The 18029-nt window shown below is 44.3% G+C and overlaps 1 protein-coding gene across 1 annotated transcript in view; it reads right to left on the bottom strand.

Annotated features, from left to right (window-relative positions):
* LOC148474004 (vomeronasal type-2 receptor 26-like) overlaps positions 1-15877 on the bottom strand; it is a 112865-nt gene extending 96988 nt beyond the window's left edge. Inside the window, exons 1-2 of the mRNA XM_088459218.1 lie at positions 15800-15877; positions 12699-12822 (exon numbers count right to left, since the gene is read on the bottom strand). Of these exons, the coding sequence (XP_088315344.1) occupies positions 12699-12822; positions 15800-15877 (202 nt within the window). The remainder of the gene's footprint in view (positions 1-12698; positions 12823-15799) is intronic.
* Between the last annotated feature and the right edge of the window lie 2152 nt (positions 15878-18029).

The following is an 18029-nucleotide window of genomic DNA, read 5'->3' as shown; positions in this document are numbered from 1 at the left end:
GTGATAGATGTGGTGACTGTACATGTACAGTATGTGATAGATGTGGTGACTGTGCAGGTAAACTGTGTGATAGCTGTGGTGACTGTGCATGTACAGTAGTTGATAGCTGTGGTGACTGTGCATGTACAGTATGTGATAGATGTTTTGACTGTGCATGTACAGTATGTGATAGATGTGGTGACTGCGCATGTACAGTAAGTGATAGCTGTGGTGACTGCGCATGTACAGTATGTGATAGCTGTGGTGACTGCGCATGTACAGTATGTGATAGATGTGGTGACTGCGCAGGTACAGTATGTGATAGATGTGGTGGCTGCACAGGTACAGTATGTGATAGCTGTGGTGACTGTGCATGTACAGTAAGTGATAGCTGTGGTGACTGCGCATGTACAGTATGTGATAGCTGTGGTGACTGCGCATGTACAGTATGTGATAGATGTGGTGACTGTGCATGTACAGTAGGTGATAGATGTGGTGGCTGCGCAGGTACAGTATGTGATAGCTGTGGTGACTGTGCATGTACAGTAAGTGATAGCTGTGGTGACTGTGTATGTACAGTATGTGATAGATGTGGTGACTGTGCAGGTACAGTATGTGATAGATGTGGTGACTGTGCATGTACAGTAAGTGATAGCTGTGGTGACTGTGCATTTACAGTATGTGATAGATGTGGTGGCTGTGCAGGTACAGTATGTGATAGATGTGGTGACTGTGCATGTAAAGTATGTGATAGAAGTGGTGACTGTGCATGTACAGTAGGTGATAGATGTGACGACTGTGCAGGTACAGTAAGTGATAGCTGTGGTGACTGTGCATGTACAGTATGTGATAGATGTGGTGGCTGTGCATGTACAGTATGTGATAGCTGTGGTGACTCTGCATGTACAGTATGTGATAGATGTGGTGGCTGTGCAGGTACAGTATGTGATAGATGTGGTGACTGTGCATGTACAGTGTGTGATAGCTGTGGTGACTGTGCATGTACAGTGTGTGATAGCTGTGGTGACTGTGCATGTACAGTTAGTGATAGATGTGGTGACTGTGCATGTACAGTATGTGATAGATGTGTTGACTGTGCATGTGCAGTATGTGATAGCTGTGGTGACTGTACATGTGCAGTATGTGATAGATGTGTTGACTGTTCATGTACAGTATGTGATAGATGTGGTGGCTGTGCAGGTACAGTATGTGATAGCTGTGGTGACTCTGCATGTACAGTATGTGATAGATGTGGTGGCTGTGCAGGTACAGTATGTGATAGATGTGGTGACTGTGTATGTACAGTGTGTGATAGCTTTGGTGACTGTGCATGTACAGTGTGTGATAGCTGTGGTGACTGTGCATGTACAGTAAGTGATAGCTGTGGTGACTGTGCATGTACAGTGTGTGATATCTGTGGTGACTGTGCATGTACAGTATGTGATAGATGTGGTGACTGTGCATGTACAGTATGTGATAGATGTGGTGACTGTGCATGTACAGTATGTCATAGATGTGGTGACTGTGCCGGTACAGTATGTGATAGATGTGGTGACTGTGCATGTACAGTATGTGATAGGTGTGGTGACTGTGCATGTACAGTATGTGATAGGTGTGGTGACTGTGCATGTACAGTAGGTGATAGATGTGGTGACTGTGCATGTACAGTATGTGATAGGTGTGGTGACTGTGCATGTACAGTATGTGATAGATGTGGTGACTGTGCATGTACAGTATGTGATAGATGTGGTGACTGTGCATGTACAGTATGTGATACATGTGGTGACTGTGCATGTACAGTATGTGATACATGTGGTGACTGTGCATGTACAGTATGTGATAGATGTGGTGACTGTGCATGTACAGTATGTGATACGTGTGGTGACTGTGCATGTACAGTATGTGATAGATGTGGTAACTGTGCAGGTACAGTATGTGATAGGTGTGGTGACTGTGCATGTACAGTATGTGATACATGTGGTGACTGTGCATGTACAGTATGTGATAGATGTGGTAACTGTGCAGGTACAGTATGTGATAGATATGGTGACTGTGCATGTACAGTGTGTGATAGCTGTGGTGACTGTGCATGTACAGTGTGTGATAGCTGTGTTGACTGTGCATGTACAGTAAGTGATAGATGTGGTGACTGTGCATGTACAGTATGTGATAGATGTGTTGACTGTGCATGTGCAATATGTGATAGCTGTGGTGACTGTACATGTGCAGTATGTGATAGATGTGTTGACTGTTCATGTACAGTATGTGATAGATGTGGTGGCTGTGCAGGTACAGTATGTGATAGCTGTGGTGACTCTGCATGTACAGTATGTGATAGATGTGGTGGCTGTGCAGGTACAGTATGTGATAGATGTGGTGACTGTGTATGTACAGTGTGTGATAGCTGTGGTGACTGTGCATGTACGGTGTGTGATAGCTGTGGTGACTGTGCATGTACAGTAAGTGATAGCTGTGGTGACTGTGCATGTACAGTGTGTGATAGCTGTGGTGACTGTGCATGTACAGTATGTGATAGATGTGGTGACTGTGCATGTACAGTATGTGATAGATGTGTTGACTGTGCATGTACAGTATGTCATAGATGTGGTGACTGTGCAGGTACAGTATGTGATAGATGTGGTGACTGTGCATGTACAGTATGTGATAGGTGTGGTGACTGTGCATGTACAGTAGGTGATAGATGTGGTGACTGTGCATGTACAGTAGGTGATAGGTGTGGTGACTGTGCATGTACAGTATGTGATAGATGTGGTGACTGTGCATGTACAGTATGTGATAGATGTGGTGACTGTGCATGTACAGTATGTGATACATGTGGTGACTGTGCATGTACAGTATGTGATAGATGTGGTGACTGTGCATGTACAGTATGTGATAGGTGTGGTGACTGTGCATGTACAGTATGTGATACGTGTGGTGACTGTGCATGTACAGTATGTGATAGATGTGGTAACTGTGCAGGTACAGTATGTGATAGGTGTGGTGACTGTGCATGTATAGTATGTGATACATGTGGTGACTGTGCATGTACAGTATGTGATAGATGTGGTAACTGTGCAGGTACAGTATGTGATAGCAGTGGTGACTGTGCATGTACAGTATGTGATAGATGTGGTGACTGTGCATATACAGTATGTGATAGATGTGGTGACTGTGCATGTACAGTATGTTATAGTTGTGGTGACTGAGCATGTACAGTAGGTGATAGTTGTGGTGACTGTGCAAGTACAGTAGGTGATAGCTGTGGTGTCTGTGCATGTACAGTATGTGATAGATTTGGTGACTGTGCATGTACAGTATGTGATAGCTGTGGTGACTGTGCATGTACAGTAGGTGATAGCTGTGGTGACTGTGCATGTACTGTAGGTGATAGATGTGGTGACTGTACATGTACAGTATGTGATAGATGTGGTGACTGTGCAGGTAAAGTGTGTGATAGCTGTGGTGACTGTGCATGTACAGTAGTTGATAGCTGTGGTGACTGTGCATGTACAGTATGTGATAGATGTTTTGACTGTGCATGTACAGTATGTGATAGATGTGGTGACTGCGCATGTACAGTAAGTGATAGCTGTGGTGACTGCGCATGTACAGTATGTGATAGCTGTGGTGACTGCGCATGTACAGTATGTGATAGATGTGGTGACTGCGCAGGTACAGTATGTGATAGATGTGGTGGCTGCGCAGGTACAGTATGTGATAGCTGTGGTGACTGCGCATGTACAGTAAGTGATAGCTGTGGTGACTGCGCATGTACAGTATGTGATAGCTGTGGTGACTGTGCATGTACAGTAGGTGATAGATGTGGTGGCTGCGCAGGTACAGTATGTGATAGCTGTGGTGACTGTGCATGTACAGTAAGTGATAGCTGTGGTGACTGTGTATGTACAGTATGTGATAGATGTGGTGACTGTGCAGGTACAGTATGTGATAGATGTGGTGACTGTGCAGGTACAGTATGTGATAGATGTGGTGACTGTGCATGTACAGTATGTGATAGATGTGGTGACTGTGCATGTACAGTAGGTGATAGCTGTGGTGACTGTGCATGTACTGTAGGCTATAGATGTGGTGACTGTACATGTACAGTATGTGATAGTTGTGGTGCCTGTGCATGTACAGTATGTGATAGATGTGGTGACTGTGCATGTACAGTAAGTGATAGCTGTGGTGACTGTGCATGTACAGTATGTGATAGCTGTGGTGACTGTGCATGTACAGTAGGTGATAGCTGTGGTGACTGTGTATGTACAGTATGTGATAGATGTGGTGGCTGTGCAGGTACAGTATGTGATAGTTGTGGTGACTGTGCATGTACAGTGTGTGATAGCTGTGGTGACTGTGCATGTACAGTATGTTATAGATGTGGTGACAGTGCATTTACAGTATGTGATAGATGTGGTGACTGTGCATGTACAGTAGGTGATAGCTGTGGTGACTGTGCATGTACAGTAGGTGATAGCTGTGGTGACTGTGCATGTACTGTAGGTGATAGATGTGGTGACTGTGCATGTACAGTAAGTGATAGCTGTGGTGACTGTGCATGTACAGTGTGTGATAGATGTGGTGACTGTGCATGTACAGTATGTGATAGTTGTGGTGCCTGTGCATGTACAGTAAGTGATAGCTGTGGTGACTGTGCATGTACTGTAGGTGATAGATGTGGTGACTGTGCATGTACAGTAAGTGATAGCTGTGGTGACTGTGCATGTACAGTATGTGATAGATGTGTTGACTGTTCATGTACAGTATGTGATAGATGTGGTGGCTGTGCAGGTACAGTATGTGATAGCTGTGGTGACTCTGCATGTACAGTATGTGATAGATGTGGTGACTGTGCAGGTAAACTGTGTGATAGCTGTGGTGACTGTGCATGTACAGTAGTTGATAGCTGTGGTGACTGTGCATGTACAGTATGTGATAGATGTTTTGACTGTGCATGTACAGTATGTGATAGATGTGGTGACTGCGCATGTACAGTAAGTGATAGCTGTGGTGACTGCGCATGTACAGTATGTGATAGCTGTGGTGACTGCGCATGTACAGTATGTGATAGATGTGGTGACTGCGCAGGTACAGTATGTGATAGATGTGGTGACTGTGCATGTACAGTATGTGATAGATGTGGTGACTGTGCATGTACAGTATGTGATACATGTGGTGACTGTGCATGTACAGTATGTGATAGATGTGGTGACTGTGCATGTACAGTATGTGATAGGTGTGGTGACTGTGCATGTACAGTATGTGATACGTGTGGTGACTGTGCATGTACAGTATGTGATAGATGTGGTAACTGTGCAGGTACAGTATGTGATAGGTGTGGTGACTGTGCATGTACAGTATGTGATACGTGTGGTGACTGTGCATGTACAGTATGTGATAGATGTGGTAACTGTGCAGGTACAGTATGTGATAGCAGTGGTGACTGTGCATGTACAGTATGTGATAGATGTGGTGACTGTGTATGTACAGTATGTGATAGATGTGGTGACTGTGCATGTACATTATGTTATAGTTGTGGTGACTGAGCATGTACAGTAGGTGATAGTTGTGGTGACTGTGCAAGTACAGTAGGTGATAGATGCAGTGACTGTGTATGTACAGTATGTGATAGCTGTGGTGTCTGTGCATGTACAGTATGTGATAGATTTGGTGACTGTGCATGTACAGTATGTGATAGCTGTGGTGACTGTGCATGTACAGTAGGTGATAGCTGTGGTGACTGTGCATGTACTGTAGGTGATAGATGTGGTGACTGTACATGTACAGTATGTGATAGATGTGGTGACTGTGCAGGTAAACTGTGTGATAGCTGTGGTGACTGTGCATGTACAGTAGTTGATAGCTGTGGTGACTGTGCATGTACAGTATGTGATAGATGTTTTGACTGTGCATGTACAGTATGTGATAGATGTGGTGACTGCGCATGTACAGTAAGTGATAGCTGTGGTGACTGCGCATGTACAGTATGTGATAGCTGTGGTGACTGCGCATGTACAGTATGTGATAGATGTGGTGACTGCGCAGGTACAGTATGTGATAGATGTGGTGGCTGCGCAGGTACAGTATGTGATAGCTGTGGTGACTGTGCATGTACAGTAAGTGATAGCTGTGGTGACTGCGCATGTACAGTATGTGATAGCTGTGGTGACTGCGCATGTACAGTATGTGATAGATGTGGTGACTGTGCATGTACAGTAGGTGATAGATGTGGTGGCTGCGCAGGTACAGTATGTGATAGCTGTGGTGACTGTGCATGTACAGTAAGTGATAGCTGTGGTGACTGTGTATGTACAGTATGTGATAGATGTGGTGACTGTGCAGGTACAGTATGTGATAGATGTGGTGACTGTGCATGTACAGTAAGTGATAGCTGTGGTGACTGTGCATTTACAGTATGTGATAGATGTGGTGGCTGTGCAGGTACAGTATGTGATAGATGTGGTGACTGTGCATGTAAAGTATGTGATAGAAGTGGTGACTGTGCATGTACAGTAGGTGATAGATGTGACGACTGTGCAGGTACAGTAAGTGATAGCTGTGGTGACTGTGCATGTACAGTATGTGATAGATATGGTGGCTGTGCATGTACAGTATGTGATAGCTGTGGTGACTCTGCATGTACAGTATGTGATAGATGTGGTGGCTGTGCAGGTACAGTATGTGATAGATGTGGTGACTGTGCATGTAGAGTGTGTGATAGCTGTGGTGACTGTGCATGTACAGTGTGTGATAGCTGTGGTGACTGTGCATGTACAGTAAGTGATAGATGTGGTGACTGTGCATGTACAGTATGTGATAGATGTGTTGACTGTGCATGTGCAGTATGTGATAGCTGTGGTGACTGTACATGTGCAGTATGTGATAGATGTGTTGACTGTTCATGTACAGTATGTGATAGATGTGGTGGCTGTGCAGGTACAGTATGTGATAGCTGTGGTGACTCTGCATGTACAGTATGTGATAGATGTGGTGGCTGTGCAGGTACAGTATGTGATAGATGTGGTGACTGTGTATGTACAGTGTGTGATAGCTGTGGTGACTCTGCATGTACAGTATGTGATAGATGTGGTGGCTGTGCAGGTACAGTGTGTGATAGCTGTGGTGACTGTGCATGTACAGTGTGTGATAGCTGTGGTGACTGTGCATGTACAGTAAGTGATAGCTGTGGTGACTGTGCATGTACAGTGTGTGATAGCTGTGGTGACTGTGCATGTACAGTATGTGATAGATGTGGTGACTGTGCATGTACAGTATGTGATAGATGTGTTGACTGTGCATGTACAGTATGTCATAGATGTGGTGACTGTGCAGGTACAGTATGTGATAGATGTGGTGACTGTGTATGTACAGTATTTGATAGGTGTGGTGACTGTGCATGTACAGTATGTGATAGGTGTGGTGACTGTGCATGTACAGTAGGTGATAGATGTGGTGACTGTGCATGTACAGTATGTGATAGGTGTGGTGACTGTGCATGTACAGTATATGATAGATGTGGTGACTGTGCATGTACAGTATGTGATAGATGTGATGATTGTGCATGTACAGTATGTGATACATGTGGTGACTGTGCATGTACAGTATGTGATAGATGTGGTGACTGTGCATGTACAGTATGTGATAGGTGTGGTGACTGTGCATGTACAGTATGTGATACGTGTGGTGACTGTGCATGTACAGTATGTGATAGATGTGGTAACTGTGCAGGTACAGTATGTGATAGGTGTGGTGACTGTGCATGTACAGTATGTGATACGTGTGGTGACTGTGCATGTACAGTATGTGATAGATGTGGTAACTGTGCAGGTACAGTATGTGATAGCAGTGGTGACTGTGCATGTACAGTATGTGATAGATGTGGTGACTGTGCATGTACAGTATGTTATAGTTGTGGTGACTGAGCATGTACAGTAGGTGATAGTTGTGGTGACTGTGCAAGTACAGTAGGTGATAGATGCGGTGACTGTGTATGTACAGTATGTGATAGCTGTGGTGTCTGTGCATGTACAGTATGTGATAGATTTGGTGACTGTGCATGTACAGTATGTGATAGCTGTGGTGACTGTGCATGTACAGTAGGTGATAGCTGTGGTGACTGTGCATGTACTGTAGGTGATAGATGTGGTGACTGTACATGTACAGTATGTGATAGATGTGGTGACTGTGCAGGTAAACTGTGTGATAGCTGTGGTGACTGTGCATGTACAGTAGTTGATAGCTGTGGTGACTGTGCATGTACAGTATGTGATAGATGTTTTGACTGTGCATGTACAGTATGTGATAGATGTGGTGACTGTGCATGTACAGTATGTGATAGCTGTGGTGACTGCGCATGTACAGTATGTGATAGCTGTGGTGACTGCGCATGTACAGTATGTGATAGATGTGGTGACTGCGCAGGTACAGTATGTGATAGATGTGGTGGCTGCGCAGGTACAGTATGTGATAGCTGTGGTGACTGCGCATGTACAGTAAGTGATAGCTGTGGTGACTGCGCATGTACAGTATGTGATAGCTGTGGTGACTGCGCATGTACAGTAGGTGATAGATGTGGTGGCTGCGCAGGTACAGTATGTGATAGCTGTGGTGACTGTGCATGTACAGTAAGTGATAGCTGTGGTGACTGTGTATGTACAGTATGTGATAGATGTGGTGACTGTGCAGGTACAGTATGTGATAGATGTGGTGACTGTGCATGTACAGTAAGTGATAGCTGTGGTGACTGTGCATTTACAGTATGTGATAGATGTGGTGGCTGTGCAGGTACAGTATGTGATAGATGTGGTGACTGTGCATGTAAAGTATGTGATAGAAGTGGTGACTGTGCATGTACAGTATGTGATAGATGTGACGACTGTGCAGGTACAGTAAGTGATAGCTGTGGTGACTGTGCATGTACAGTATGTGATAGATGTGGTGGCTGTGCATGTACAGTATGTGATAGCTGTGGTGACTCTGCATGTACAGTATGTGATAGATGTGGTGGCTGTGCAGGTACAGTATGTGATAGATGTGGTGACTGTGCATGTACAGTGTGTGATAGCTGTGGTGACTGTGCATGTACAGTGTGTGATAGCTGTGGTGACTGTGCATGTACAGTAAGTGATAGATGTGGTGACTGTGCATGTACAGTATGTGATAGATGTGTTGACTGTGCATGTGCAGTATGTGATAGCTGTGGTGACTGTACATGTGCAGTATGTGATAGATGTGTTGACTGTTCATGTACAGTATGTGATAGATGTGGTGGCTGTGCAGGTACAGTATGTGATAGCTGTGGTGACTCTGCATGTACAGTATGTGATAGATGTGGTGGCTGTGCAGGTACAGTATGTGATAGATGTGGTGACTGTGTATGTACAGTGTGTGATAGCTGTGGTGACTGTGCATGTACAGTGTGTGATAGCTGTGGTGACTGTGCATGTACAGTAAGTGATAGCTGTGGTGACTGTGCATGTACAGTGTGTGATAGATGTGGTGACTGTGCATGTACAGTATGTGATAGATGTGTTGACTGTGCATGTACAGTATGTCATAGATGTGGTGACTGTGCAGGTACAGTATGTCATAGATGTGGTGACTGTGTAGGTACAGTATGTGATAGGTGTGGTGACTGTGCATGTACAGTATGTGATAGGTGTGGTGACTGTGCATGTACAGTAGGTGATAGATGTGGTGACTGTGCATGTACAGTAGGTGATAGGTGTGGTGACTGTGCATGTACAGTATGTGATAGATGTGGTGACTGTGCATGTACAGTATGTGATAGATGTGGTGACTGTGCATGTACAGTATGTGATAGATGTGGTGACTGTGCATGTACAGTATGTGATAGATGTGGTGACTGTGCATGTACAGTATGTGATAGGTGTGGTGACTGTGCATATACAGTATGTGATACGTGTGGTGACTGTGCATGTACAGTATGTGATAGATGTGGTAACTGTGCAGGTACAGTATGTGATAGGTGTGGTGACTGTGCATGTACAGTATGTGATACATGTGGTGACTGTGCATGTACAGTATGTGATAGATGTGGTAACTGTGCAGGTACAGTATGTGATAGCAGTGGTGACTGTGCATGTACAGTATGTGATAGATGTGGTGACTGTGCATATACAGTATGTGATAGATGTGGTGACTGTGCATGTACAGTATGTTATAGTTGTGGTGACTGAGCATGTACAGTAGGTGATAGTTGTGGTGACTGTGCAAGTACAGTAGGTGATAGATGCGGTGACTGTGTATGTACAGTATGTGATAGCTGTGGTGTCTGTGCATGTACAGTATGTGATAGATTTGGTGACTGTGCATGTACAGTATGTGATAGCTGTGGTGACTGTGCATGTACAGTAGGTGATAGCTGTGGTGACTGTGCATGTACTGTAGGTGATAGATGTGGTGACTGTACATGTACAGTATGTGATAGATGTGGTGACTGTGCAGGTAAAGTGTGTGATAGCTGTGGTGACTGTGCATGTACAGTAGTTGATAGCTGTGGTGACTGTGCATGTACAGTATGTGATAGATGTTTTGACTGTGCATGTACAGTATGTGATAGATGTGGTGACTGCGCATGTACAGTAAGTGATAGCTGTGGTGACTGCGCATGTACAGTATGTGATAGCTGTGGTGACTGCGCATGTACAGTATGTGATAGATGTGGTGACTGCGCAGGTACAGTATGTGATAGATGTGGTGGCTGCGCAGGTACAGTATGTGATAGCTGTGGTGACTGTGCATGTACAGTAAGTGATAGCTGTGGTGACTGCGCATGTACAGTATGTGATAGCTGTGGTGACTGCGCATGTACAGTATGTGATAGATGTGGTGACTGTGCATGTACAGTAGGTGATAGATGTGGTGGCTGCGCAGGTACAGTATGTGATAGCTGTGGTGACTGTGCATGTACAGTAAGTGATAGCTGTGGTGACTGTGTATGTACAGTATGTGATAGATGTGGTGACTGTGCAGGTACAGTATGTGATAGATGTGGTGACTGTGCATGTACAGTATGTGATAGATGTGGTGACTGTGCATGTACAGTATGTGATAGATGTGGTGACTGTGCATGTACAGTAGGTGATAGCTGTGGTGACTGTGCATGTACTGTAGGCTATAGATGTGGTGACTGTACATGTACAGTATGTGATAGTTGTGGTGCCTGTGCATGTACAGTATGTGATAGATGTGGTGACTGTGCATGTACAGTAAGTGATAGCTGTGGTGACTGTGCATGTACAGTATGTGATAGCTGTAGTGACTGTGCATGTACAGTAGGTGATAGCTGTGGTGACTGTGTATGTACAGTATGTGATAGATGTGGTGGCTGTGCAGGTACAGTATGTGATAGTTGTGGTGACTGTGCATGTACAGTGTGTGATAGCTGTGGTGACTGTGCATGTACAGTATGTTATAGATGTGGTGACAGTGCATTTACAGTATGTGATAGATGTGGTGACTGTGCATGTACAGTATGTGATAGCTGTGGTGACTGTGCATGTACAGTAGGTGATAGCTGTGGTGACTGTGCATGTACTGTAGGTGATAGATGTGGTGACTGTGCATGTACAGTAAGTGATAGCTGTGGTGACTGTGCATGTACAGTGTGTGATAGATGTGGTGACTGTGCATGTACAGTATGTGATAGATGTGGTGACTGTGCATGTACAGTAGGTGATAGCTGTGGTGACTGTGCATGTACTGTAGGTGATAGATGTGGTGACTGTACATGTACAGTATGTGATAGTTGTGGTGACTGTGCATGTACAGTATGTGATAGATGTGGTGACTGTGTATGTACAGTATGTGATAGATGTGGTGGCTGTGCAGGTACAGTATGTGATAGTTGTGGTGACTGTGCATGTACAGTATGTGATAGCTGTGGTGACTGTGCATGTACAGTATATGATAGTTGTGGTGCCTGTGCATGTACAGTAAGTGATAGCTGTGGTGACTGTGCATGTACAGTATGTGATAGATGTGGTGACTGTGCATGTACAGTATGTGATAGTTGTGGTGACTGTGTTTGTACAGTATGTGATAGATGTGGTGACTGTGCATGTACAGTATGTGATAGCTGTGGTGACTGTGCATGTACAGTATGTGATAGATGTGGTGACTGTGCATGTACAGTATGTGACAGTTATGGTGACTGTGCATGTACAGTATGTTATAGATGTGGTGACAGTGCATGTACAGTATGTGATAGATGTGGTGACTGTGCATGTACAGTATGTGATAGCTGTGGTGACTGTGCATGTACAGTAGGTGATAGCTGTGGTGACTGTGCATGTACAGTAGGTGATAGCTGTGGTGACTGTGCATGTACAGTGGGTGATAGCTGTGGTGACTGTGCATGTACAGTATGTGATAGATGTGGTGACTGTGCATGTACAGTAGGTGATAGATGTGGTGACTGTACATGTACAGTATGTGATAGATGTGGTGGCTGCGCAGGTATGATAGTTGTGGTGACTGTGCATGTACAGTGTGTGATAGATGTGGTGACTGTGCATATACAGTATGTGGTAGTTGTGGTGACTGTGTATGTACAGTATGTGGTAGTTGTGGTGACTGTGCATGTACAGTATGTGATAGATGTGGTGACTGTGTATGTACAGTATGTGATAGTTATGGTGACTGTGCATGTACATTATGTGATAGTTGTCGTGACTGTGCATGTACCTTACCTGTAACATTGGACACTTCCCCCTCAGAACACGGGACACAGTCATAGCAGCAGACATGGAATCCTCCATTAGAAGCTCTTCTGTAGCCAGGAGAACATCTGTCATTGCACCGAGATTTTGGAATCTTGTACAGGGAGTAATAAGTAAATCATGAATTTAATCTTATATGTAAATTACTTATTACATAAATTTTTAATTGTTACTGTGCTGTTTTCTAACTATCTGATGCATACTTCACTTGGCAGCTGATGAAACTTACATTATTTTGTTTAATTAATGTGACTTGAGTTTTGTTTTTATTATTGATGAGCGGGTTCAGATTTTCAAAATTCAATCCCCACCCTATCCGAGAACAGAGTTCGGCTCATGTTTTCCCGCCAGACTTGGTTCCCAGAACGAGGCAAAATGTTATCATCCTGGTGTTGGATTCTCGCGAGACCTGGACTTTGCACATTTCGAGCCTCCCGCCCCGCCGTCTTCACACCAGCCCTAGAGAGTATAGTGAGAGGACGTGAAGTTTGAATCAGGCCCAAAGTTCAGTAAAATTACCAAAAAAAAATTTAATTGAAATCGTCTGAGAAATGTAAACTTGCCATTATGCCATTTACGACATGGAGTGACAAGGAATGGCTTTGGTCCTGGCCTATGTTCATGACTAGTGGTTCAGCTTCACATGATGATGGAAGCCTTCCTCCTGCTAGAAAAATGAAATGAGTTAAGCTGTCAAAAGCACAGCAAATATCTGTCCGTTCTAAGAAGATATCACAAATCCCCAAGGAGAGTCCAAGTGTGGTGGCGGTTGTGATGCCTGACCTTCCCAGCACTGGACAGGAAGAGGTGGCTCTTTCCCCCATTTGCACACTATCTGCAAGTGCTGGAAGGTGCACCCACAGTCCACATGCTGATATTCAAATTGAAGATGTCACTGTTGAAGTACAACAGGATGAGGATAGTGGTGTAGCTGGCGCTGAGGAGGAAGTTGACGAGGAGGATTCTGATGGTGATGTGGTTTGTTTAAATCAGGCACCAGGGGAGACAGTTGTTGTCCGTGGGATGAAAAAGCCCATCACGGTCATGCCTGGGCAGAAGACCAAAAATTCCACCTCTTTGGTCTGGAAATATTTCTATCCAAATCCGGATAACAAATGTCTTGCCAAATGTAGATTATGTAAAGGTGTAATAAGTAGGGGTAAGGACTTTAATCACCTAGGAAAATCCTCCCTTATACGTCACCTGCAGCACATTCATAAAAAGTTACTGTCAAGTTTAGAAACTCTAGCTAAGACTGTAAACAAATTTGTACAATTGTACGTTTAAATCTGAAAAAAGGGTATTCGTTTGACTAAAGAGGCAAATAAAATTGAGAGTCACTTTAGGAAATTTGGTGATGCGAGGTCAATGTGGCAAGGGATTTAGCATTTAACTGATTATAAAGGCATAAATACCTGTATGATGGCCCATTAGCAGATGAGTTTTAAAAAATTATATACTAGGTTTGATCCCTGTAGTAAATATGTGATCCCTCTCAAATAGTCCTTTGAATATATCTGAGTCTGAGATCAGGCTTTGCCTAAATAGAACCAATGCTAGGAAGGTGCCAGGTCTGGATTGTTTTCCGGGTAGAGTCTTACATGTGTGTGTTGAATAACTAGCAGGTATTTTTTCCAAAATTTTTCACCTCTCACTAGCTCAGTGTATCATTCCGCAATGTTTTAAAGCTTTTTAAACAATTGTTCCTGTCCCCAAATCTGCAGTAGTATCCGGTCTAAATGACTAGTGCCCAATTACTCTCACATCATTACTTATGAAGCGCTTTGAAAGAGCTGTTTTGGTTCACCTTAGGAGTGGCATACAAGTGGGTTTTGACTTTCACCAGTTTACATATAGGTCAAATAGATCTACCAAGTATGCTGCTCTTACGGTTCATCATAAGGTTCTTTGTTATTTAGAGAACACAGACTCATATGTAAGATTGTTGTTTGTGGACTATAGTTCCAATTTCAACACCGTTGTACCAGTGGTGCTAATTGCTAAGCTCCTATAGATGGTCCTGATGGGGAGGCAATCGGGAAGCCGACTGCCTATATACCGGCAGCCGGCTTCACGACTGTCTTATCCCGGCATGGGTGAAATGCCGGGCATCTAGATGTAGACGCCCGCTTTTCCCAGACGCCGGGAGACCGGCGCCCGGCATCACGATCGTAGTGATGCCGGGCGCTGCGAGCGGACAGCCGCGGGGGTGAGGGTTAGGTTTAGGGCCCCTGGGGGGGACTTAGTGTTAGGCACCCCCCCGGGAGGGTTAGGCTAGGGGGAGGGAGGGTTAGGGTTAAGCACCCCCGGGGGGGACTTAGGGTTAGGCACCCCCCCGGGGGACTTAGGTTTAGGCAGCGGGGAAGGGGGTGGTTAGGGTTAGGCACTTAGAGGGGGGATTAGGGTTAGGCACTTGGGGGGAATTTAGGGTTAGGCACCCCTAAGGAGGGTTAGGGTTAGGGGGGTTAGGTTAGGCTAGTAAATACTCACCTCTCCGCGATCGGGATTTCCAGTGCTGTCGGGCTTCCGCTGCGTCGCACTCTGCTCCTGTCGGGCTGCCGCTGATGGGAATCGAACCGCCAGCCAGGTGGCCGGCGGTATTTCATACCAATCCCTTTTGATGTGCCCATACATAATTGGTTGTTAGATTTTCTGAATAACCATCCACAGTCAGTTAGGATGTGTTTTACTCTCTCATCTGAGCTCGTAGTGAACACAGGAGTTCCTCAAAGTTGTGTTTAAAGCCCCTTTTTTATTCATTATACACATCTGACTGTACTACAAATATGTCCAATTTTATTGTAATATTTGCGGATGACACTACGCTTGTAGGTTTGATTAGCAAGGGAGACGAGGATAGTTATTGGGAGGAGGTGAGGCAGCTTGTTAAGTGGGGGAAGAATAACAACTTGCTAAATAGTAAGAAAACTATGGAGGTGGTTAAAGATTTTAGAAGATCTAGAAAAACCACCCCACAGCCATTGTTTTTGAATGGTGAGAAGGTAGAGATTGTTAGTGGGATTAACTTTCTAGGCATTAACTTTACTAAGAATTTATCATGGTCCTCCCACATTCAGCTGTAGTTGGCAAGGATTTGTAATGCCTTTTCTTTCTACAAAGACATCCAACAGTGGGTTTATCAAAGCCATGCTTGTGAATTTCTACCACTACATAATTAAGAGTCTTTTGACTTATTCTATTCTATTATGGTGTGGTATGGGAATTCCAAGTGTTCTGATCGCAGCTCTTTAGATAGAGTAGTTAAAGCTGCTGAGACAATCATTGGCAAATCTCTGCCTAAGTTGGATGACATCTGTCAAAGTCGAATAATTGTATATGATCGCAATACAATTGTTATCTGACAATTTGGTCATCTGCTCATCTGATTTGTGTCAGTGCAATTCACGATGCACCTTTGCATGCGCATGCATCCTTGAGTGCGCACACACCCACACATACGCACAATGCAAACTAGCAAAACTATATAATATTCTCATACTTACATATTCAATTTCTTATAAAAAGGTTCCCAAGCTTTAAGCTTAATATTAGAGGTTTTATTAGCGAATACTTATGTTGTGAAATGTAATGTATATGATATTTAAGAAACATAAGCTAGTAGACATATCATGTTTGGTACCATTCTAAATCACTGTTTATTTGCAGATCTCCGGTTCTATAGACAAGGAAATTGCATCATGCGTCTGCAAGTTATGAACTATATTAAATTAGTGGTTAGAATGTAAAGCTGTATGTAGTGTCTTTTTTAAACCAGTTCTTCGGCGGGAAAACCACACAAAGCAACATCTGAGGAACTGGGACATACCCAAAATGACATCATATGAACTGACCTATGACCTGCATCGATACAGAATGTCCAGGAGCAAGAACCAATGAAAACATGACACCTACAGAAGTTTCCTTGTTTGTACTGAACTTTGTAAGGTATATAGCCCGAGTACGGATGCCAGTCTCCAGCTATTCTCCTTGGATGACCACAGACCTCTGGATTGATGACTGTAGACTGGTGACCAGTGCGCGTGTGTATGTATCAGCCTGTACCTTGTATTATACTTGCTTTTGGCACTCATTGTCTAGATCACAGCGTGTTATACTTGTACTTTTAACAATATAACTTTTTGTGCGTTGGAAACACAAACAGCTTGGAAAGCAATTATTTTCATTATAGCGATTAGTTAGGATCGATAGATGGGGGCTCGCAGTTATCACATCATGGAAAGCCGCACGATAGAGTACAGATCTCGATTCCGCAACAAATGGTGGAAAGGCACCATACGTAGGTAAGAATGCACTATGGGTCTCAATCAGACCTGCTTGCAATCACTGAGCACTCACAAGCGGGTCAATGTTGAGGCCATGCACACACACAGTGGCTGCACAGTGTGTGCGCAAGCCCTGGAGCGAGAGATAAATTCTCTTGCTCCGGTGCTCACTACAAATGGGGCGGCTGTTGATGGTGATTGACAGCTCGCCCCATTTTGTAGGCAGGGTGGGGGGATGGCTGGCCAAATGGAGGCGTTCCCGAAGGAATGCCTGCCATTTGTGGATGGCCCCACTGACATCACTCGTGATGTCAGTGGTGAGCTTCCGGCTCTATTAGAGCTGAAAGCTCACTTGGGCTTGTGGCAGAAGAGACCCTACAACAAGGGTCTCATCGCAAGCCTCGATGGTTGCGATGGTCGAGAACATCGCGACCATCAACCTGGTCACTCGCTAAAGCTGTGGGTGGTCACCCACAGCTTAGCGAGTGGCCTGGAGGCCGGATTTAAAATGTGATGCGGCCGCCCTCAATCAGAGCGACCGCTTGCATTTTGTGAGCGGGCTCTGAATGAGGTCCAGTGTTCAAAACCCAGCTACTATTCAGTGTTGTTGAATCGATGTCCTTTATCATGTGATCTGGTGACAAGAGAGGAAAAAGATTGTTTCTTTAATTGGCTGTTTGTGTGTTAGTAGCATTATTGTATATGCAACTAGTCACACAATAGCATAATTTTCATTTTGCGCTTTGTGTGTCAGTCGCATTATTTTGTATGCGACAAGTCACACAATAGCCTACACGTGTATCCGGTAATACTGCCATGGGTTTAAACAGTCATTTTTGATAAATAGTCTTGTTATATGCATAGCGTGGTTAATTGGTTAACCCCTTTAAATTGAAAACTGCCAAATTTAAGTAAAAGTTTTTCTGCACAGGAAACAAAAGGTGCATGAAAGAGAATGTATGCTTGTGATGAATAGGTCACTGGCAGGACCTTGTGTAACTTGGTAGGTGTCTGACGT

Source organism: Taudactylus pleione, unplaced genomic scaffold, assembly GCF_031769625.1.
Source record: "Taudactylus pleione unplaced genomic scaffold, aTauple2 ptg000902l, whole genome shotgun sequence".
NCBI lineage: Eukaryota > Metazoa > Chordata > Amphibia > Anura > Myobatrachidae > Taudactylus > Taudactylus pleione.
The sequence above is the reverse complement of the archived record's forward strand: the minus strand, read 5'-3'. Positions and strand labels throughout refer to the sequence as shown.